Source organism: Psittacula echo (genome assembly GCF_963264785.1).
Source record: "Psittacula echo genome assembly, chromosome: 7".
Lineage (NCBI taxonomy): Eukaryota > Metazoa > Chordata > Aves > Psittaciformes > Psittacidae > Psittacula > Psittacula echo.
In genome coordinates, this window is record NC_137740.1 from 26,790,629 (window position 1) to 26,813,216 (window position 22,588).

At 45.4% G+C, this 22,588-nt stretch overlaps 2 protein-coding genes across 3 annotated transcripts in view; one reads left to right on the forward strand and one right to left on the reverse strand.

Annotated features, from left to right (window-relative positions):
- CCDC50 (coiled-coil domain containing 50) overlaps positions 1-469 on the reverse strand; it is a gene marked incomplete at its 5' end in the record, with an annotated part of 37,379 nt that extends 36,910 nt beyond the window's left edge. Inside the window, one exon of the mRNA XM_080624285.1 lies at positions 421-469. Within this exon, the coding sequence (XP_080480411.1) occupies positions 421-469 (49 nt within the window). The remainder of the gene's footprint in view (positions 1-420) is intronic.
- A 12,893-nt stretch (positions 470-13,362) lies between these two features.
- On the forward strand, positions 13,363-22,155 carry UTS2B (urotensin 2B; the record flags this gene model as incomplete). Of its 2 annotated transcripts, none has more annotated exons than XM_080622625.1 (5): positions 13,363-13,516; positions 15,725-15,826; positions 19,125-19,162; positions 20,521-20,614; positions 22,130-22,155. In XM_080622625.1, the coding sequence occupies 5 exons, from the start codon at positions 13,363-13,365 to the stop codon at positions 22,153-22,155; spliced, it is 414 nt and encodes a 137-aa protein (XP_080478751.1). The 2 variants fall into 2 exon arrangements, with proteins under 2 accessions (XP_080478751.1, XP_080478752.1); XM_080622626.1 differs by having other exon boundaries at positions 13,363-13,486.
- Positions 22,156-22,588: the final 433 nt, after the last annotated feature.

The following is a 22,588-nucleotide window of genomic DNA, read 5'->3' on the forward strand; positions in this document are numbered from 1 at the left end:
GGCGAAGCGCCGGCGGCAGCCTCGGCGCAGACAAAGGGCTGGCCCCCTCCCCCCGCCGCTCCTCGCCTGCTCCCGCGGAGAGGCGGCCCTTCCCTGCCCGGGGACGCGAGCCGGGCCCGCAGGACGGCAGCGGCTCTCCATCAAGCTAACGCTGCTCTTTCCCTGCCCGCCCTCCGACCCGCACAGCCGCTGAGGACAACGCACGGGAAAGCGGGACGGCTCCCGCAAACCCCGAAGGGCCCCCTCAACCGTGTCATCCCATTCCCGCCCCGCTGACCCGGCTCCACGAGGAGCAAGCGGAAAATGTAAAATAAGGTTTTGTTTCAAAATAGTTTATCCCGTTCTTCCCCCAAAACCGCCCCGTCCCGTCCAGCCCCCCGGGGCCGGGCTTTGCCTTCCCTCCCCGCGGGTCACCCCTACCTTCTTTGACTCCGGGCAGCTTGGAGTGGTCGATGCCAATCCCGGCCATTGTGGACCGGTCCCTCGCCCGCCGGGTGAGGTGAGGGCAGAACCGCGGCAGTGCCGCCCTCACCCCGCGGTACAAAGTTGGCAGCGGATGGAGACAGAGCGGCCGGCCGTACGGCGCCGCGGAAGGGACAGAAAGCGCCGAGTGGGGCGGAGCCACCGCTCACCGCCCCTCGGCCCCCCTTCCCGGCAGCTGGACGGCTGCATCCCGGCTTTCCCACCTTCCCTTCTCCAGCGGGACAGGCAGCCGCTGGGCGCGTTTGTTTATGGTTAATTTTACTACTTTATTTTCTTCAGACGGAGGGATCCCCGACTGCCGTCGGAGCGGCTTTTCAAACCGCTCGGACAGCTCGGGTCCCCGGCTCTCCCCCGTGCCGGACGCGGGGTCTCTTCCCCTTCTTCCCCTTCTTCCACATCCCAAAGGCATTTGTCCCCAGTACCCGCATGTGTGCCGCCGGCCTGGGAGCCGAAAACGTGCCTTCAGCCGAGCCAACTGCCCAGCGGCTAGCCCGACCCCTTCAGGGAGAGTAAGCAAGGGAGACAGGATGAGTTTGTCTGTCGGAATGGGCACATCTGGAGGAAAGCACTGCAGACGAGATTTCTGGCCAAGGAGCACCTTGAGAGGCCTTTGAACACTAATAGCACACTGCCACGTAAGGGTTAGAGCCAGCCTTCGGCAGAAATGGGAAGGACTCATGCTTGCAGTCCACCTTTGTTTTCCAGCAGCAAAAAACCAGCATAAGATGATGTCCTCTGAACTAGCAGGAGGAGATAAAAGGAAGAGGATTTGGAGTTTAGGGATGTCAGAATTTGTCTGTTCAGTACAATCAAATATTCATGTCAACTGTTTAGTGTTTTGACCATAAATAAACATGTATCTCAGGAGTGTGCAAGCAGCAAAGTCAGTATTACCACATTTGAAATGAGTGGCCTCCAGCTTCTTTTCTAATGTCCTGTAGCCCCTATGCCATGTTCAGCACAGGATATAGGGATGGGGGAGAGCCCTTCTGCTCCCTCTCTTCAGCAGGCTCCAGGGAGCTCCTAGGTGACTAGGACAAGAACTGAGAGGGAGACATAATGGGATATCAGATCTCAGAAAAAATGGCAAATAAAATATCAATTTTACTAAAAAATAAAAACATGGAAGAAACTGACTGCAAAAAAAGGATCCATCTCCAGAGGGTTAGCCTTGTGCTATTCCAGAACTTTTTGGTCCTGTTTTCCGAAACTCACGAACTGTTAGTCCTTAATTCTGCCCATTTCAAACAGTACTTCATCATCTTCAAAGCTGGTATAGACTATGCCTTTAAGCTTACTGCCTTTACTTTTCCATCATCTACTCAGCCTTTTCCACAGAAAAAGTCACTGAATTGTCTGTATTTATGATCTCCTCTCACTCACACCTAGCACACTTATCTGTGTGCTGACATACACTGAGAGCTGACAAGCCCTCTGCCTAGAAGGCCATTATACCCCTTTCCTGAGAGGTTAGTAGTGCCCAGGATGACCCCTGCTACAAGGTACTCCCTGTGACCATACACATGGGAGCTAGTCATGGGGTTTTGTCCATCCAAGGGGCAGCTCACACAGATTATCTCCTGTCACAGATCCAGCTCTTCTTTCTAAACCCTCTGCCATTCACACAAGCGATACAACCAGACAGCTTGCAAATAATCCCCATGATTGCAGCCAACTCCATAACAAGGAAGAGTCTAAAAGTCCATTTCTAGTTTCTCCTAAATTTGAACTCGGTATATTCCAAACTCAGTCTGTTCCTCTGGCCATCCTTCACCTTTTACTAATCAAGCTTTTTGATTGCTGAATAAGCATTGATTAGTGGACAAAACAGAGGACAAAAAAAGAGGCCAAGCAACCAGGAATATGCGGGAGAAATGGCACAGAATGTACTGATCTGACACAGGTCACAGCTTTCTAAAACTGGAATATGGTTTTCTCCTGCCCTTCTCTTAGTATAAGGTATTCAGTACAAAGCAGCAGAAGCTGAAAGCGTAAGGTGTTCACATTAATGCAGCAGCTTTAGTGCAACAGAACCCACTTTGACTCTACATTTATGAACACAACTTTTAAGCTGTGTATCTTGGTGATCATGTGTTTTACTCTATGCATACAACTATTTGCTCTAGTCTTCAGTAATGAATTTGTATCATATTAATTTGTCTGGCTAGGGCCAAATCCAGCAACATAAATTAGTCATAACCTGCACTGCATTCAAGAGATACTGTGTTGGTCTGATGTGACTGGCTGCTGTTAAGTGAGAGCTGTGTTTCTCCTGGCTGTGTGCAGCTTCACTAAAGACAAATCCGGTACCTCATGCTCAGGGTCACAGCAGAGTAATGCGTGAGGTTCCTGGGTTCAGGTTTCTACTACATAAATTATGTAGCACCTTATGCCTTCCTTTGGTTCCCTTAATCATGCAAGTCTATTTGTTCTTGCAAGATCTGCTGAAGCTCAGTGATAGCAGCTGGATGGTGAGCTCTGCCACGACCCAAGGAAAATACAGGGCGACAGTGTAAATGACATTATTTTCTTGGTGCTGGAAGTGAGGGAAACATGTCTAGCTGTCATAGCACAGAAAGGTTGGAACAGTCTTCTGGGAGGGGTAACACAAGCAAAAACCGTGAACAGCATTTGTCAACACTGTTCCCTAAGACAGGGTCCTACACACCAAAGACTTTTCTTTGCATTCTTGACACTGGATTTCCCTCTCATCTTAGTTTGATTTTTGAGATGTTTCTGAGATTGGAAGATGGCATAAATCACTTGAAGATTGCAGAAAATTTCAAAGACAGCTACAAAACCCAAAACTAACCACAGCAGGACTAAGGATGAGGGAATTAAACAGGCTCTAGGGAACGAGTTGCTGATGTAATGCTAGCACTGCAGCATTATGACATCTTATGCTCCCAGAGGGCACCTTATTGTGGTGGATCTCAAACTGCCCTCCCAACTCTCACTTGTGTCTAAAAGCTGCCTCTAAGCAGCATGGGAGGTTTTTGTTCTGCTAGACTGACATCAGCTTTTTCTGTGCAAATTGTACAGCATCTAGCTTGACAAATGGTATATGTTACAATGGGTAGATGAATTCAAATAAAGCTGGCACAACTAAACACTTTAAGATAATAAGATGACACTTCAATCTTTCATAAAAGCAGGTAATTCATCTCACAGGAGCTTCTGTTGGAAGACAAGCCCATATAATTTCAGAGGCCCAAAGCAACCATACTGGCCCAAAGTATATGGCACACACCTTTAACTCTTCTTTCACAGAGTAACTTCAATCAGGAGGGAATTTGCAGGGCTGTATTCTCACTCCCTGCTCAAAGCAGAACAGACTTCAAACTCTGATGAGGTTGCTCAGTGCCTTGCCTGGGTGAGTTTTGAAGATCTCCAGGACTAGACATCATACCACCTCTCTGAGCTTCTATTCCATTCTTTGCTTACTGTGATTTTTCTCCTTATATCCAGGGAGACTGATCCTTGCTGCAGGCTGTGACTCTGGACTCTTGTCCTACCTTTGTGTGCCCTTTTTGTGCTTCCAAACAGCTGTTCTCCATTGGCAAACCCCATGTACCAGGCACACCATGACCAGTGAGGAGTGTGCTTCAGCTGACAGCTGTGGGCAGGGGCTCAGAGATGACGCTGGGACTGTACTTCCACACAAGTCTTAAACCCCAGGGATCCCCAGGACTAGGTACTTAACCTACCTGCCCCACATATTTTATCCTGCCCCCAAACACATCACTCCTGGATGTATGCAGATTGTCATGCTGGTGCACCACATAACACTTCCCAGCTCTCACAGCATTGAAAACACTTGTGAGGAGATGTGCAAAGCAGAGGCTGAAGCTGTTAAAAACAGACAAAAGCCACATGGTCTCAACTGGCCTTCAGAAAAGCCATGGTGAGCTGTTAGGGGCAGGAGCTGCCAGGCAGAGCATTGGGACCAGGAGCAAGGAGTGCCTTATGCTGCTATGCTCTTTCTGTAGGCAGGGAGAGATAATTTTGTGCTTGCTTCTTAAATAAACTAGGCACCTTTCCAAGTCTCCTGCTGTCATTTTAGGTCAACAGGATAACAACAACTGTGAAATAAATTAGGCCTCATCAAGATGTTAACTTTCAACAAAACAGTCTTTGTTAGTTTCCTTAACAATGCCAAGGCTAACTTCCAACTGATCTGGCTGCTGTAGAAATACACATAGAAGATAATGATTCTACATTCTACACGTGTGTGCATCAGTTAATGGTCAATGAAAAGGGATGAGGGGAAATGGGTTTATGTCTCTCACAGTATCAGGTGCTGCACAAACCCATGTCTAAAACCTGTAGGTCAGTGGTGACTGATGCCAGAGGACTAACCTTCCTTTGCACCTGAGCTGGGGACACACGCTTTTGTTTTTTCTCCCCAATGTAAAATTCTTGGTATAAAAACCAGCATATGCTCCTTTCTATCTTCAAGAAGCCTAAAGGCTGCAAGCACCCCATTTCCTGCCTGTAATAAATAAAAATCAAGGTTTGGGGATTTGCTATCAACTCTGCAGGATGCTGCAGGGTCTTCTGGGGGACAGGTGATGTAGGGACACAGCGGAAAAACACGCTGGGAAAAAACCCAAACACTTCAGTTATTAACCTCCCTGCATTTCTAAGCTAAGACACTTCAAGAGAGGTTTGAAATCCTGTGCCAGAAGGGACCAATGAGAGGAAGCAAACATTATAGCATTGGCAAGGAACACTAAGAAGCAGGTGTGCAATTTCCGTAGGCAGCTGAACAGTGCCTGTGGGAATTCAGGCTCCCTGAAGAACAAGGAGAGTAGGAGCCTGCAAGGATTAAGGTATTATAGATCACACCAGGGGTAATGAATAGAATGATTACAAAGAACGAACAAAGAGGAAACTAAACTTGAGCTTGCATGTAACATAATGAGGGGTACTAGGAAAATCATGAGTCACGCATTTACAGAACAAGGGCTTTTATTGGCTTTCAAGTTGCAGAGAGAACTCATACAATCTGAAGACAGGTATGAAGCTGCTCACAGCTTTGTTACATGCATGGATGTTTGTGTAAGCTACCCCGGGAAATGCAAGGTCCAAATTAGCTCTGCATCTCTGCCCACAGTTTTACAAATACGTTTGGCAAGGGTTGTAGTTTTAGTGATTTTTTTTCCAAGTGAAAGCGTTAAGTTTCACTTCAGCAAAAGACATCAAATGTCTTCCAAAAATTCTCTTTTACCAATGAAAGCGAGAAGTAATACCAAAAGTGGTACATTTGCTACTTCTTCCCTCATTCACTATGAATCTTTCCTTAATCTTACATGTCACAAGAACACAACCCACCAGAACAGTATCTTATTCACCCAGTGCTCTGCTGGGAGCTGCCTGCAAATCCACACAATGAAGGTGTAAGAAACCAAACAAATGTGGCAGATAGTGATGAAGCACCTTGGCCAGTTCTCAGCTATTCAGTCATAACTACCTGGATGAAACTTCAACACACTAGCATTGCTAAAGGGAGTGTGATGGGGGTTGAAGTCAATGCAGCTCTTGCTTAGCAGTGAGTTTGCTATATTCCACTCTGAAAAAATTTCTAGATCTACCAAAAAATCACCTAACTTGATTTCCACCTGCCCATCCTTTTCTGGATATATATAGATATATAAACATACAAACAAAACAAAACCAAAACCCAAACAAACACACAAAAAAACCAAACCAAAACCAACCAACCAACCAACCAGAATCTTGTCTTATCACTTCTGCCATCTTTGTTTCGCAAGCTGCAGGATGGCAAGCAGGCCAGAAGGTGAGGAATGGATATAATGGATATATCCTACAGTCTCAGTTGGATCCCTCATTTCAAGTCATGATTTTATACATGCAAGTTTACATCCAGAAAGTATTGGCGTTCACTCAAAGCACTATTTTGCATGTGCAGAAGTATCAGAGTGTCAGAAGCCCTGGGTGCAAATGAAAAGCTAGTTAAGAAGACAGGCTTTCCAAAATGCAAAGATTATGGTTGTCTACACAAGTTTCCTCAAAACAACTCAGATCTGTGTACCGTCTAAGCCCTCTCTTGGGTGACCTGTCATGAGAATTTAAAAAAAAATGGGTAACATTTCTCAATAAACCAAAAGCCAGATGGTGAGAACTGAGAGAAGGAAGAGCAAGAAAGAGGAACAACCGTGTGAAAGCTGACAGATAGGGTAGACCTCCACAACCTTAAAAGTGCCCCAGCCAGCACTTTTAGCAGGAAATCACCCAGCCTTATCTATGTGGTTGTGTTACCCAAAGTAGTATATGTGCAATCTTCACTCAATTTAGACTTACTGAGAGTGACTGATCGAAGTAGAACACAGTGTGCAAAATTCAGGGGAAAGTTCAGAGATGGATGCATACAGTCATTCCCATACAATGGCTGCTGACCACACCAAACGATCTTGAACATCAAGAACAGAGGTTCTTGATGCAGGTAGTATTGAGCATCATCAGCCTAACACCTGCAACAACAACAAAAGCAAGAGGCAGCTCATTCCTCTGAGGTCACACTGGGAACTGCCAAGTCCACATTAGCCTGTACAGCAGTCAACGAATTTTACCGCTTGTAGGTAAATGCCTCACCCCAACAGCTTCGAAGCTTCTGAGGAAATAAGGCTTTCTGAATACATAATTCCATGCAGGCAGGCAGTGCCCTGTGTGCTAGCTCAGCAGAAGCTATCCCAGAACCAGCCCTGCTACCCTAGCAATTTTATCCAGAAGCCAGATTCATTAGTCCATCCCAACTGCCACACTGATATGCACATATGGGTTTCTGGTGGCCCATCTAGGGTATCCACCTCACCAGGGAGATGCATCAGCTCCCTGGGGTCAAGCTTAGGCTGCCTGGTACAGTCTGATGTTACTCAGTAGAGATAATGCATCTCATACTTGGTTGCCCTTACTTTCCCCCTCCATGCAGATAATGGCAAGCTGTACCAGAAGCCACATGCCAAGACCACCACTTCGGGTCCTCCTGGCTTTGTGTGCCCACAGGAAAGGTGATAATGACCACTGATACCCATCTTCTAGAAAGAATAAACAAGGTGAAGTCTGCCACTATTGTCAAGGTGATGGGTTTGTAAACACATTTGTGGAGGGCAAGTCCCAGCTCTAGAAATTACCTCTTGTTGGCCATGTGCTGCTTTCTTAACATTGGTTTCCATTTTCACAAGTGGTCTTTAATTTCCTGTAAATGATGGAGAGGGAAGAGGTTCTCCAGAAAACTGGGCAGGCTTCTGCTCCAAATCACTCTCAGCTTTCCTACTTCCATTGCTTTACTGGAGTACTAGCTTGTGTAGGTGATACTACTCTTGCAAAGACACCTCACAGCATCACTAAACACTTGATGTCCCTGCCAAGTGCAAGGACACTGCTCACACTCATTATCCAGGATAGACTCAGGGCTTGCAGAAGGCGAGTCAGAACAGAGGGGGATCGAGCTGATGGTAAATCTGATGGTATAACTAGGTCATTCCAGATAATGCCTCTTACAGGACACTCTCCTGGCACAGGGATCGTATTAATACCTACCCAGCCACACCAGTATTTACCACTCAGGAGCATCACTGGAAATTACTTTGAGACCAGCAGGTCACAGTACATTTCAAAACAGAAAATGTTTCTGTATTGCTTTAATCTCCTCATCAGGAAACTCAGCCAAGTAACCCCAGTCAGTAGCGATGGGAGACTAAGTCTAGAGGAGGTGCTCCAGCTCCTCCAGGATTAAGAGGCAGAGGTGAGAATGGCACCACACCTGACTGCTCCCTGCTTTCTCTCCATGGGCTGCCTCCTTCCACATCCAACACTTTCACATTCCTGCATTACTTTTTCAGTCCTTCACTCCAGGAGGATACTTCAGAGCTGGCTTGTTCTCTGGAAAGTTGAGCGGCTTCCTGACAACCCCCACAGTGAATGTAAAAGCCAGGCCATTTGCACTTCTTACCCTCCGCTGCCTTAACTATGAGGAACTGTTTCTCTTCTGTACAATGTTCATCTGATGGGAGCTGGTGATGCTTCCCTCTGTGTGCTCCCTTGGTTGCTTGCAGTAAGGTGGCAACTTGATTTGCTTTACAGTCTGCCTTGGACCTTTCCCTTTTCTCTAAACAAGGGTACAGTTAAACCATAGCATCTGACTTTATGGCAGTAACATGCCAAGCAACAGCTGAGTCCCGAAGACAAGCACGTAGAAGGGGAAGCAAATTGCATGAGTCAGACTAAAAGCTTCATAAATATTGACTGGTTTTAACAGTCCCCCAAGGAACAGAGAATCTCATTTTGTAACTACACCTCCCTTCCCATTACATACTCCCTCCTCTCAGGGAGCTGCAAGGAGGGACTGCTCTCCTGGCTTATGTGCACAATATTTTAATTCCTTTCTGCAGTCAAGCTGCTCTGTCAAGGACTTTGCAGCACACATCAGCAGAAGTATTTGACCACCTCTGAGTGGCACTTTAAATAATAGGACTGAAGTGTGCTTTGTTTTCTCAAGTTCACTCCAGGGTAGGAGTAAGAAGCAGAGGAGAAATAAAATATTAAATGTGTAAGGGATGAAGGCTGAATAGGATAGGATGGTTTTCAGTACCTTCTGCTCTGATTTCTACTAGGTGAAGCACAGTTGGAGACACAGAGGGGCAGATAGATGCAACAAGAGCATAGAAGTGATAAATGGTGCCAGGTCTACAATGGTGATACAAACAAGAAAGGCAGACACTATGAAAGAGAGAAAGTACTTGGCTACAGAAAATCGAAACAGTTTGTTGAGCATGTAAATTGACAGAGGCGATAGAGGCACATGGTAGACCATAAGTCACTAACCAGGAGGAGGAGCAAGATGACTTCTGCCTTTCTGACATTGTGTGTGAAGCTCACTTCACTCCTGCTGTGAGGGCAGCTCCCTTTTCTTGCCTGCTAAAAGCTCACTAACCTTTCACTGCTTTGATGGGGCTGGCATTCCCCACTCTCATTCTTAGAAACACTCTAGGCAAGAAAATGATACAGGAGCCTCCCTATCTGTACTACAGAGTGTAACATCCTGTCTCTGACAGCTAAGACCAGCTGGTTGCAGCCAAGTTCCATGCCTGGTGCAGAGGTTGCAAGGCAGTTCATATGCCTTTTCTCCCAACTTTAAGTAAAGGCTTTTCCCTGACAGGACCTCTCACAGCAGGTTGTTTGCTTTGAGACCAAGCAAACTATGGTTAAGTGGAGACCACAGCAAAGCCTGTTGACGCTGTTGAGGTTCACCTGAAATACACAATGCATGTGATGTTTTCATGCATTTTCAGGAAGGTCTGGGAAAAAATAAGAATATTTTCTCTCTCTCCAGCCCCCAGATGTGCAATATACAAAGTGGTCTGGAAAGCTGTCGTTCCAAGCTGGCTCCAAAAAGTAGCCCTTTCATGTTCTGCTTTCAAGCAGCTCAACACTGCCTCCTGCACTCCTCCTCCACTCAAAAGCCACACTGAATTCCTCTTGTCTAAGGCTTATTCTGAAACAGTAAGGGTTACTGTTTTGGGGTTAAACTGAGGTTAGGTTATTTGGGGATTGCATCTTTTTGAAAGGCAGCCCTAGCTTTGTTACTACTAACAGCAAAGCCCAAAGTGACTTCGGAGAAATTGGGACTTTATATAACATACCTGAAAGTCTTCACTGCTCCAATATCTGGGAATCTACCTGACAGAGGAGTCTATGCACAAAAAGAAGCTGAACATTTTGAGGAAGATTATGCCTAAGAGCAGCAAGGGCCAACTGCTCCCTAAGGAATAGGGAGCCAAGTGCAGTGATGCTGCCAGCAGAACAGGGACCCATCCCAAGGGATGCAAGCAGAGAAGGCCCAGAGACAGCAGCAGATTCAGCCAAGAGCTCTAATGATCAGGGAAGCCTAGGCAGATCCAGATTCAAGCTGGGAGTGAATCCACTTGTCAGAATCAGGCCAGATGTTAGCAACCAGAGTCAAACACAGTCCAGTAACCACCAAACAGGTCCACTCTGATGGAACATGTCTGAGGTCAAACAAGGAAATTAACCTGCACATCTGGGTCTAGATTAGTAAGGGTCATGTCAGACAAAAACATATACGAGCTGCAGATCAGCATTCATTCAACATAGCCCAAACAGAAGCAAAAGCATCTCAGGGCTGAACTTAAATAGGGTTCCTCAGCCTGTGGGCAGAGAGAGGGATAGAGGCCCCAGATGAGGCTGCTTGGGATTGTTAAGACCTTCAGGGTCCTGATACATGTACTCATCTCTAACACTCAGCTGATGCAGCTGAGTTTAGTGGCATCTGTTTAGGCTAAGCCTTCTTCAGTCTTGCCTTCTAGACTTAATTGGGTTTGTCCACCCTTTTCAATTTTCCAGTTTGATTGTGCTTGATTATCTGAAGTCGGCATGGCCCTATGAAAAGAGAAACTTCTGCAAGAAGAGGCTTATGCAGACTGGTGCCATGGGGGGTAGAGGTATTCCCACTATCTTTGAGCTCTAGACAAAAATGCTCAGTGGGTGATGTACAAGACGTTATGGCTCAATTAAGTAATAAGGGGAATATGGAGACAATGTTGTTTTCCTATTGGGAATAAAATACATAAGAACAATAAAATATAATAGTGTTTCCAACACTCACACAAATGGGCTAAAAGCAAAGGAATTGTCTAGGTGGGAGTCTTATAGAAGCCCAACACTGCAAATCAACCTTTATAATTGCAACAAATGCAAAAAGCCCACTAATGTCTGGCAGCAGTACTCAGGCATCTATCCACCCACTCATCCACCTGATCAGAGCATCCACCCCTCACAGCATCCAGTAATCTCCTTTCTAGTATGTAAATGTAGACTGGCAGTTCCTCATCTTCACCAGGGCCCTCATTGAAAGCACTGGCACACTTTGCTTTGGAGGCTTAACAGTTGCAGTGGCCCAGAACTGAAGTTTTTCTGCAGTGAAGGAGGAAATCTCAGGGAATAGCTCATCCTCCTGAAAGAGCCTGGCAATAGCTCATGACGCCTTACAGCCAAGGGTATGAAAAAGCAGCCAGAGTCTGTAGATTCTGCATAAACTTAGATGAGATGGGGAACCCACCTTCTACATCAAGGCAAAGTCAGTTTTACAGCAGATCTCAAGACAGTCTGGTAGGGACCTGGAAAGCCATTTAATACCAAGTAACAGACTGACCTTCTCTTAAGGATACAGGGATACAGTTTTGAGTCAGAGCTAGTATTGTCCACCTTGGACTCCTGTGCAAGATGGTTCTCATCCAGTTGTGGCCTCTGCTTCATGAGCAGTTTGAAACAGGTATCTTAGGGAGGCAGAGGCAGCTGGAAAAATGGTCCCATTAGGACAAAGCTGTCCTCCAGTCCAGACTTTGTGAAGAAGGGGAGTACTTCAGCTGGTTCACAAGACTGAGGGAAAAGACATGTTTGGTTTATTTGTATATATTATCATATTATAACTGCAGGGAAAATTTTGGAATATTTTCTCAGTAGAAAAGTATTGCTTAATAGAAGCATCACATTCAATTTCGTAAGTGCTTCTTGCAAAAATCTGAGCCTCTCTCCCACTATTTTTTAGTAAAAAGTAAATATGTAAAGGGATATTAAAAGGCTAGTCATTCTATAGCACAGCACATTGTAGGGAGAGCTGGGGACTAGAAGCCAAAAGCCCAAATATGGAAATCATACCGTCTTTCAGTTAAGATGAAGTGCAGGTACCATCAGAGGAAGCTATGTTGGGTAATCTGGCATAATGTGGTGTCAAAAAGGCACACAAAGTGAGTCACTAGGAGTGTATGTACAAATCAGAGATTGGCCTGACTCTCTCCCCCATCCCACCGTGGGGGGGAGTGAGTGGCTGTTTAGTGCTTAGTTGCTGGCTGGGGTTAGACCATGACAAGTACAGATGATTCAGTTCTGCAGAAGAAGCAGAAGTGAGAAGCAAAGCTTAGCATTGTTACTACTATGACATTTTTCTTGGTAAGGTTGTAATAGAAACTAGTAGCAGGTCCCTGATGAATAGGGATGGATAGGCAACAAATAGAGTTCCTGAGAAGACATGAAATACGTGCAATATACCTCAATACTCAATGCTTTGCTCTAAACTAATAAAATACGGCTGTGCAGTTAGAACCAGCATCTGACCTTCCACTTCTTTTTTTCCTCAAAAAAACCTGAAGACAGTTGCCCATCCTTGATGTATTCCATATCTGCTGCCAAATCTGCACTCCCCCACTCAGACACAATCCCAAAATAGGGTGTGATGCCTTTCCCGTTGACAAAGCCATAAGTCATGGTGAGTGAGACACATTCAACATCCTCCAATCAGTTAAATGAAAAGAGCTCTCTCTTTCTGTTTCCCACCACTTCAGCACTCATTATATCTCACATTAATTAATATAGGCACTAGGAAGTGAGATGATAAATTACAAAAACCCATTAACCTGATTCCATCCAAATTGTTGACATATGGCAACTGTACGTTTCACAAATCTTCCTTGCTAATGTGGGAGTCTTCGTGTCTGAACTCTATTAAAGGAGCAGCCACCAAAAAATATTTTTAATGTATGTACATATGGAATGTGTATCAATGTGTGTGCACAGTGCATGCCTGTGGGAACATCAGAATTCATTAGATCAGTCTGATGTGAGATATATTGAACAGGTTCCATCTGACATCTGTAACTGGGTTGTTCTGTCCACTCCCAAAGGAGTGAATCATATTGACAGGTTGAATTATGTCTCCAGAGATATTTTTCTCCCCTCCTCCAAAGGCCATTTGCAATCACGGCACATTCACTGCCTCTTAAAAGTGAGCTCATCTGGCACTGGGTTGCATTGAAGTCCTCCACCGTGCCTGAAGGAAGAATGCTTTTAGGTAGTGGGAACGTGGAGAAGATGTGGTCTGTCCAGCTGTTCCTTGGGGTGTTAGCCATCTTGACCATGACTGTGTATATCCCATCTACACATGGAGAGCCTTTTTTACTACAAGGTAAGCTGGAATACAGACTAGATGACACAGGTAGGTGGTAATATTTTTGCTTTGCTTTGCTGCTTGTCATGGCCAATGCAACACTTGCTTATGTGTGAAAGAAAATAAAATGAACCTTGAGCAATACTAAAAATTAACATGGGTGCTACCCAGAGACTTGTTCATATTAGCATGAGCTAAAGCTGTCCTTCTTGTCTGCAGCTGATCATATGATATATTCCGCTAATCAGTAAAAATATCAGATCTGGTGAAATCTGGTAAGGGTAGCTCTTTCTCTCCCAAAAGAAAATTTCCAAAGAAAAACATTAAAATATCAGAGAGTAGCAATTCCGGTATGTACCATATGAGATTTGACAGCTCATAAATGTCAGTAGTAGGGTGCTGCTGAACTTTTTTTATTCACAAAACTTCTTTTTATATGTTCTCCCATAATTTAAATTAATCTTTGCTTGAACTTGTTCTGTAGGGAAATGTCAATCATTAATCTTCTTTCTTAAAAAGACTTGGCAGTGGAAATAAGAAAAAGAGATGCTAAATATAGGCTTGAAAATAGCATTGCTTTTCAAATTATTTTTCCTCTTTTATCACCTATTTATTTTTGTAATGTCAACCAAAACATTACTGAAGCACTTTACCTACATACTGCTTCTCTTTAGTTTTTACTGGAGTGTTTATGGGGTGGTTTTTTTCTGTAGCAAATCCCCCAGAAGTAGCTATTTTAGAATAATAACTGTCTTTCAGACTTAGGAATGAGGTTTATAGCACTCCACATGATTAATACACAGTATGTAGCTCTGCCGACTCCCTTGGGGTTTTTTCTAGAGATCACAATCAGGACCAGAGGCTTCAGCCACAGCGTGAGGCAGGGTTGAGTCTGGCCACATACTTGGAGCATCACTTTGGCCAGGGCTCCTCTGCTTCTGCAGATTTATGTGATTTTAGCTAATGGAGCTGATTCCCATACACTCTTGAGTGTTCTTGAGACTCATCTGGTACAATGTTTTGTCTCGTGTATCAGAAATAATTGCATTAGTCTTATCACACCTATGAAGAGCTGATGGCTATACGAGACCATTTTTCCCTTTGTCACCTCCTTAAATGGAGTGAGCAGATCCTAAAGATCCTGGAAGAAGAGAAAATAAGCCTTTCTGTATTTTCCAGTTCTGGAAATCTAGGCATCTTCTAGGGCTGTGTAGGATCTGGGCGTGGGGCAGGGGTGTTCAGACCAAAGGTTTTGGGGAATGGCTGTTCTCCCTGTAAAGTCTGGCTCCCATTCTGTCATTCTCAAAAATGAATGCAAAATTCAAGTTTCAGATTATTCTGGAAATCTGTTCATCAGAGCTGGGAGGATCTGAGAGCCTTTAGGGCTCTGATTAGTCCCATCCTGTGTGTTCACTGGTTTCTGTTAAACCCTTGACCTCCCCACCATTCATTTGAGGGCATAGCCACAACCACTAAAGCAAAACCACTGAGAAAGCTCCCCAAAGAGGCCTCATAAAGAAGTCCAAGTTGCTTTAGGACAGCAGTTTGAAGAGGTTTTCCCTGGAAAACAGAAAGATTCTGCATGGTCTACAGCTACTGTAAGATGCTTCCTCAGAAATAAAGAGGCTTGCTTTAAGCTTCTCCACACTTTGGCTATGTTCAAGAGGAATCCTATGATACCGCTGGCAATCAGATAGAGCAGCCCCAAGGCTGAGTGAGTGCAAGAACAGACTGCAAAGCTGCAAGGCTTTTCAGTTGTGGTATCCACACGTCAGCCCTCATGAGGGTTAAGTTCCCACCTCTTTTGGCCCTGGGAAGGTGAATGGTGTGAATGGGGTAACACCTGTAGTTTTGAGAAGGGAAGATCTCATGGGTTCCTGCCTAGCTTTGCAGAAGCATCCACTACACAAGAGATTTGGACTGTCTAAATCAAGGTGATGTCTCCAGCTCTCTGCAGCCAGCCATGCTGATGAGGCTGCAGTGAGACTGGCCAGCAGCCCAGAGCTGACAGGGAAGGCTCTTCCATTCCACACCCTTTCACTGTGCAACCCTCACTGTCTGGACACTTTATTTTATGCTCACATATCTTCTTCTTCCCCAGAGGTCTTTCCACCCTGATGGACAGGTGGACAGGTGCTGACAGGAAATATTTTCCTTCCACTTATTAGCCTACTTCATTTTTGGTTTACTGTTGCGGGCTGGGATCTATCCGTTTTATCGTTACAGACTGAGAAAGGTGTGTTTTATGTGCTGCAGATAACCGAGTGCTTCCGGAGAGAGAAGACACAAATCACGAGGAAACACTGCTGACTCTGCTTCTTAATAAGAAACTCGCATGGCGGAGACCAGAAAATATGGGTAAGTGAACAGGATCAGAGATCTCATCCTCTTGAAACCATCTTTGCATGAATGCAGGGAACCTGCTTCTCAGGTTTCTCAGAAATGCCAACTGCTCAGAAAGCAGAAGCACCCAGTATGGTGTCTACATGTGATTAATGTGAGATGTTCCCCATCATGGAGCTCCTGGACATGCTTTTGCAATGCAACATAAAGCTGCCCCAAAACATGCACCCTAGATCCTCAGACACTTAACACTGAGCTGGCAAGGATGCGTGTGTGTGCACAAAAGTAATAGAAAGAAGGGCTGCTGCTGAGTCCCTGTGCCCCTGCTATCCCTAAGACATTGTGTACTGGGGGCATGGGCCAGCCTTGGGAGTCACCTCTCCAACCACACTCCATACTGCCTCATGTGCTTTCGAGATGCAGCCCAGTGGCTTGCTGACATGCTAAAACCAGCATCATCTTGTGAGCATATGGGGCGGTGGGGCAGAATCAGGATTGCAGGGATCATATGGCTGAGATTGATCCCTTAGGGTCAGGTGTAGGTTGGGACAGGGGTAGTGGGAGCTCTTATCTGAGCCTAAGCTCCTGCTGCTGCTGGAGGAAGTTGAGACAACAGGCTTTTCCCACACAGCACAGAGGCCAAAGATGGATCATGTGGAGGATTTTCCTGTCTGTGCTCTGTGAACAGACACCAAATTTAAAGCCACCCTCATGTGGCTAAACTCAGACACACTGAAGAAAAGTTTGGGCTTTCTGTGACACTACACACAGCAATCACATCTGCCATATGGATTTCAGGGGTCAGCTATTCCCACGGGCACCAGAGCCAGGAGAGGGCTTGGGCTATATGTGGTGGTCTTGGAGCAGGAAGCTGATCTTCCTTGTGAAAACAGCCAAGAACAGGGCCCAGCAAAAATTTTGTTATGAAAATCCATTTGTCAAAATCACTTGGTGCTCTTCCCCAGCTCCTTGTTAATGCAGTGAAGCAGTGGTTAAACAATCCTGGGACAAATAAATAAACACAGATAAATCAAATCCTTGTTCTAAGCAAGGCGTTCTTCTTGCAAAGGGGATGCATTCAAGAAATAACATTTTTATGATTGGTTTATGGATTATTGCACTTACTGCTCCTGGAGGAAAGGCTGCATTTTATGCCAGACAATTGAATCTAATGAATTTCTGAGCAGAGCACAGACAGAGGATTTACAGCAGGCAGTTTCTCAAGGCTGCATCCATAAATTAGCTTCCTTCCCCCTGCTTGAGATAATCTGTTCCAAATTTCAATCGCTGTTCGTTTTCTATTCATAGCAGTCATTGGCCAAGCTTACGGTTTGCAGAAAGTTAAGCCAAAACACGCACTTGAAATTCTGAAAGAGGTAAAAATGTGTATAAAAATAGTAACAATAATAATAAAATAATAGTCTCTTAAGTGCCACTTTTGACTTGTAGATCTGCAGGCCTGGGTGTCTTTAGCTTATGGATACATAAAGACATTCTTAAAAGGAATCTGCTTGAGGTCACTGCTGGCAGCACCAGGAACAGAGCCCCTACCTCCCAAATCCCAGCCCATACCCAGACTATCTCTTAAACCAAGCTCTGATGCAATGGATTTGGTTAGTAACTGCTGCTTTTTCTGCTGGATTAATATGTGTCATAAAATATTCAGGATTTTTTAACTGAATTGTTTCCTTCTCGAAGGACAGGCAGTCAGCTCATTCTTGGCTGCTCAGTTTCAAATGTTTTTTTAAAAAACCTAAGTCTGGCAATGTGTCTTTGTGCTGAAGTCTTATCTGAAATCAGAGGAAATTATATCCTAAATCCTTTTGGAGATGCAGATCAACGCCTGCTGCCACGTTAGGAGCAAAGGAGGCAGCTCCAGGGCTGGGTTTTGGCTTTCTTGTCAGGCACAGCAGAGACATTCTTCAGCTCTTTCCTGGCCCTTCTGTTTAGTTTAATTCATTTTTTTCCAAAATTGGCACTTAAAACCAGCTGACCACTTTGTGCTCCCCTCCTAGGAGAACTGCTGTAGTCCAGTCACTCAGCTTTGATTTAGCTTATTTTGTCATGGTGCTTTTCAGTGATTCATCTATTTTTATATATATAATTTTTTTGTTGTTAAGAACTGTTTCTGACATCAGTTTGAGTCTGGAATACGGTATCTCAGTCCTCAAGAGGAGTGAGATTGAAATCCCTCATCCCTTCCTGCAGCTTTTCCTGCTGTTAGTCCAGGCTCTTCCCAGTTCAGCTGGAGGTTTTAGATACTGTTCATAGGCACATAACTCTTTCCTTGTCCTGGATGTGTTATCTCAGGGCAGTTAATTCACATTTTTTTGACGTTCTAGTACAGTACTGCTCAGCCTTGAGGTCTCTAAATCTAATCTATGAAGCTGGTTCCCAGGCCCCTATGCTCCCCTAACATTTAGAAGTGTAGAATCTATGCACTCACTGCTGTTGCTTGACTCTGCCAACCCTGATGTTTGCTGACTTATAAAGCAATAAGCTATGTTAGGCTAAATCTGTGTCTTCTGACTTGTGCCTGCATGGGTGATGTGAAGGTACATAAGTCTTGAAGGAAGCAATGGGAGTTCATATAAAAGGCCAGTGACAGGAAAGCCAGCATTAGAGATTTGCTGTTACCATAAAAAAATGTAAAAGCGGCAAAGAGGTTCATCTGGGTTGGTATCATACAGTATGTGACCTTGTTGGACCAATTCTCCTACAGCCTGATGTACAATAAAGAATCCTCCCTCATCAATGGACAATTAGAGTGAAGTCATAGAGTCATAGAATCATAGAATAGTTAGGGTTGGAAAGGACCTTGAGATCATCTAGTTCCAACCTCCCTCCCACGGGCAGGGACACCTCACACTAAACCATGCCACCCAAGGCCTCATCCAACCTGGCCTTGAACACTGCCAAGGATGGAGCATTCACAACCTCCCTGGGCAACCCATTCCAGTGCCTCACCACCCTCTCAGTAAAGAATTTCTTCCTTATATCCAATCTAAACTTCCCCTGTGTAAGTTTGAACCCGTTACCCCTTGTCCTGTCACTATAGTCCCTAATGAATACTCCCTCCCCAGCATCCCTATAGCCCTCCTTCAGATACTGGAAGGCTGCTAGAACTCAGCAGAGAAAGTCTGCTTTTCTGTCACTGATTCTGCTACCATAGATTTGGAGATCACTAACAGGAATGAGATGATAACTAGGTCTTTTCTTGTCAACCCTTGAAGTGGTTAAATGGAGAACATGGTTTTTATTTGAGCCTTGGGAAGCAATGCAGATACTGATGTTACTCTCCTCCTTCTTGCAGACTGGGAGCTGGCAAAGAAATTTGAAGAGCTTGAAAAGGTGAGAGTAGCAAATACAGAGACACATATATGCATATTGTTGTATGAATTGCTAAAAAATTGTGCATACTGTCTTTATGCCCTATTCTTCTATCTCTGCATCTTTCTACTTTACATTCTGCTGCTATAATATAAGCATATATCACACAAACAGAAAAGCAGAACCTGGGCTAAATAGCTGCACATGCTGGAAAAGATAAAAAGAGAGCAAGGCTATAGACTAGCACAGTACAAGCTGAGGCAGCTCTTCCCTCTGCCACCAGTGGAATGCTAGAGAAGGCCAAGGCAGGAAAAAAATGAATGCCAAAGGAAATCTCCATGGAAGAAAAGGGATGGAGAAGAGGAGGTCATGCTGCCTTGCTAGGCATTGCGTCAGCTGGCTGCATTAGATAACAGGTTGAAGTTAGGGATAGCCACTGCATGCCTATCCAGAATTATTTTTGCCTGAACTCTTTACTAGCCAGAGAGGCTCTACCCAGGGTCAGGGCCCTGCTGTGCTGAGCAGAGTGAACACACACACAGACAGCAAGATTAAGGCCCATCCTACATCCAGTCTCAGGAACAGGGAAAGGCGTGCTGGAACCTTGACATGGCTCCCACTGTGCCCCAAACCCCACAAGCAGTGGCAGCCCTTTTTCCACTTTCTCAGGTCAAGTCTACATGTCCGCCTGGATCCTGGAGGTCCTGCTGGGTTCCTCTTGGCACTTTCCAATTCAGACTGAAAAATGACAGTGTGGCATGCCAGGTGGAAGGCTGCTACATCCTACCCTAGTCCCTCGCTCCAGTGCTGAGGGACATCAAGCTCTGGCTTCCTGGGAGTAACACATCCAGAGAAGTCTAGATGTAGGCCACAGATGTTCCCGGTCTACTAGAAAAGAGTAGCTGCAGATGGAGAAGAAATACCATGGACTTTCTACATTCTAACCAAGGGAAGTTAGCAAGAACTGGGGGAAGGGAGAGAAGGGACAACAAAGAGCAACGGAGAAGCAATGCTCTCTGCTGCAATGGATGGATGCCTGGAGACCTCCTTCCCCAGCAGTGATTTGACAATTAGTGATGTAATATCCTTCTATGCAGCCTTCTCACTACAAGGGTTTGCACCCTGGGGTGGGGGGAAGAGCAGACAGTGCCTACACTGCTGCCACCAAACAGGCAGCTTAATGGAGGAGGACATGAGGAAGCTCCAAAGGTAGATCCTCCTGCAATGGTCCTGTTCCAGGGAAGACCCTATCTTCCCCAGTGATGCCAACAACCAGGTTGCCTGTACCTCCTGCCTCTGAGCTGCCCTGTGCTTGCCAGTGTGCTGTGGAGCTCCTCATAATGGAGCATTTGTTTACTGCTATGTTTGTGTTTAAACAGCTGGAGAAGTTGAAGGATCAGCTCTCAACTGAGGAAGGGTCAGAAGTGGCCTATGCCTTGGAAAGTCTTTCAGCATCCCAGCCCAAAAAACGCGGTAGGTTTTGGGTTAGAGCCCTGCAGTCATCCCATCCGGCTCTCATCTCCAGGGCTTTCTTTCTGCAACAAAGACAGTGACAGTAAACATGACCCAAATATGCTGAAAAACAGATTGGCAGCTTTTCTAGCAGTCCTGGCCCTCTCTTGTTAATGGCTGGCTGGTTTAGCAGCACTTGAGAGAAGCAGAGAAGAACTGTGTACCCAACCCTGTCTGCTGTCAGGGCAGATACACCAGGTCTGCACACACAGGACCTTACTGAAGGCAGTCAGTGTTGCATCCTGCTTTTCACAGAGGAACATGGGGTTATATGAGCAACGAGTACTTGTCCTGGAGAGGGTGAGTTCTGTATGAACACGTCCCCTAAGTGCACCCATTGCTTTGTTCTGGGCACAAAGCTAGTGCTGAAGGCATAATGATGAATTTGGCATGCATTCCTGTCTGCCAAGGTCACTGCCTTCCTCCAGTGAAAAAAGGAGCACTTGTTCTTGCTGTTGAAAAGCAGCTAGAAAGGATGTGGAAATCAACCAAGAATGCAGGGAACTAAGATTTGGTAGGTCCCCCAGTTGGCCTCCAAGATTTGTCTAGTCTGTATTCAGTGACTCAGGAGCACATAACAGCAGTGCTCCTGCAAGGCCACTCGTGACAAGCACATGGACAACACCGTTCATGCTGGCTTTCAGTGGGTTCCTCCCCAAAGCTGTGGCAGCTGTAAACCAGAAGTCACTGATGACAGATCTGGCCTAAACCCAAAAGAACTAATTCTGCCCTTACCCACATGCTCTGTGCACAAGCAAGCTGACAACCTCCCGGCCAGTCAAGGGAAAATCTTTTCATGCAAGGCTTAAGTGCTCAGGTGATCCTGAGACAATCTGCAGTTTATAGGCAACCCTGGAGGCTGTCTTTAGTTTGGCTAATCTAATTCATGCCCCCACCAGTCTGGAAAGTTCAAATGCAGATAAAACTACTTTGCCCTGCCAGGTTTAAATCAAATTCTGACAGAGAATCTTTGCCTTCATCTAAAGTCCTTCCAGTCTAGGAGAATCTCATGTCTCAGCATGAGCACTGCTGATTCAGTCGAAGCTTTGTCCCAAGATCCTGCTTTCAAAAACCAGGTAGAAATCTCTTCTCATACTTAACAATAGGAGACCCACAAAAGATTCAAAGAACAGTGCATGCTGTTGATACAGCTTTTTTTTTTTCCAACACCAAAATGTGCATCTTTCCCCAGTCTAGTTTGCCTACAAGCTCCCACAGAGATCAGTGTTGTTTGGAGGCCAGTTACCAGCTGAGTGCCTGGACATGGAAGCAACTTTTACACCCCTTATTTACACTATAAGCAGCTAAAAGAAACACCTTCTAAAAGTTTTACATGAAGTCAAAGCTGGTTACTGAGATGTGCCCAGAAACCACTATGCTAGCTTCACATCCCAACTCTCTCAAGACATGGGGCTAGAGTAGGAAGCTGAAAAACTTTCTTGGATACTAACATCCTTCTCTTGTAACCCTTCCCAGCCTGCTTTTGGAAATACTGCATCTGAAGGCTTGCCAGGACTGGAGGATGAACATGAGCCCTTCCCCAAATGCCTTGCTGGGTATTAATGTGTTAAGAGTTTGTTCTGTTCTGTCATCGTGCTGCTAAGTTGGATGCTCTCCTCCGTGACTATATCACAGCCAACTCTATCAGGGACTGTGACAAGAGCTGGTAACCCACTACCACTCTCAACTGTTCCTTCCTTGCAGGTTTATCCCACTGTGATCTTCTACTTGGAAGATGCTCACCAACTTCCCTTACTGTCCTGTGTGTGCCATTCAGTCTGCTGCCACTGTACATTCTTCCCCTTCTCACCAAGCACTTCTCCTGAGGCACCAAGCACTAACTCAGTTCCTCTGAGTTTGGGCCTCTGCCCACATCTGCAGACATTGCTCACAGTGATGTCTCCATTTCCTATCACCTCCTGCGAGTAGATCTGT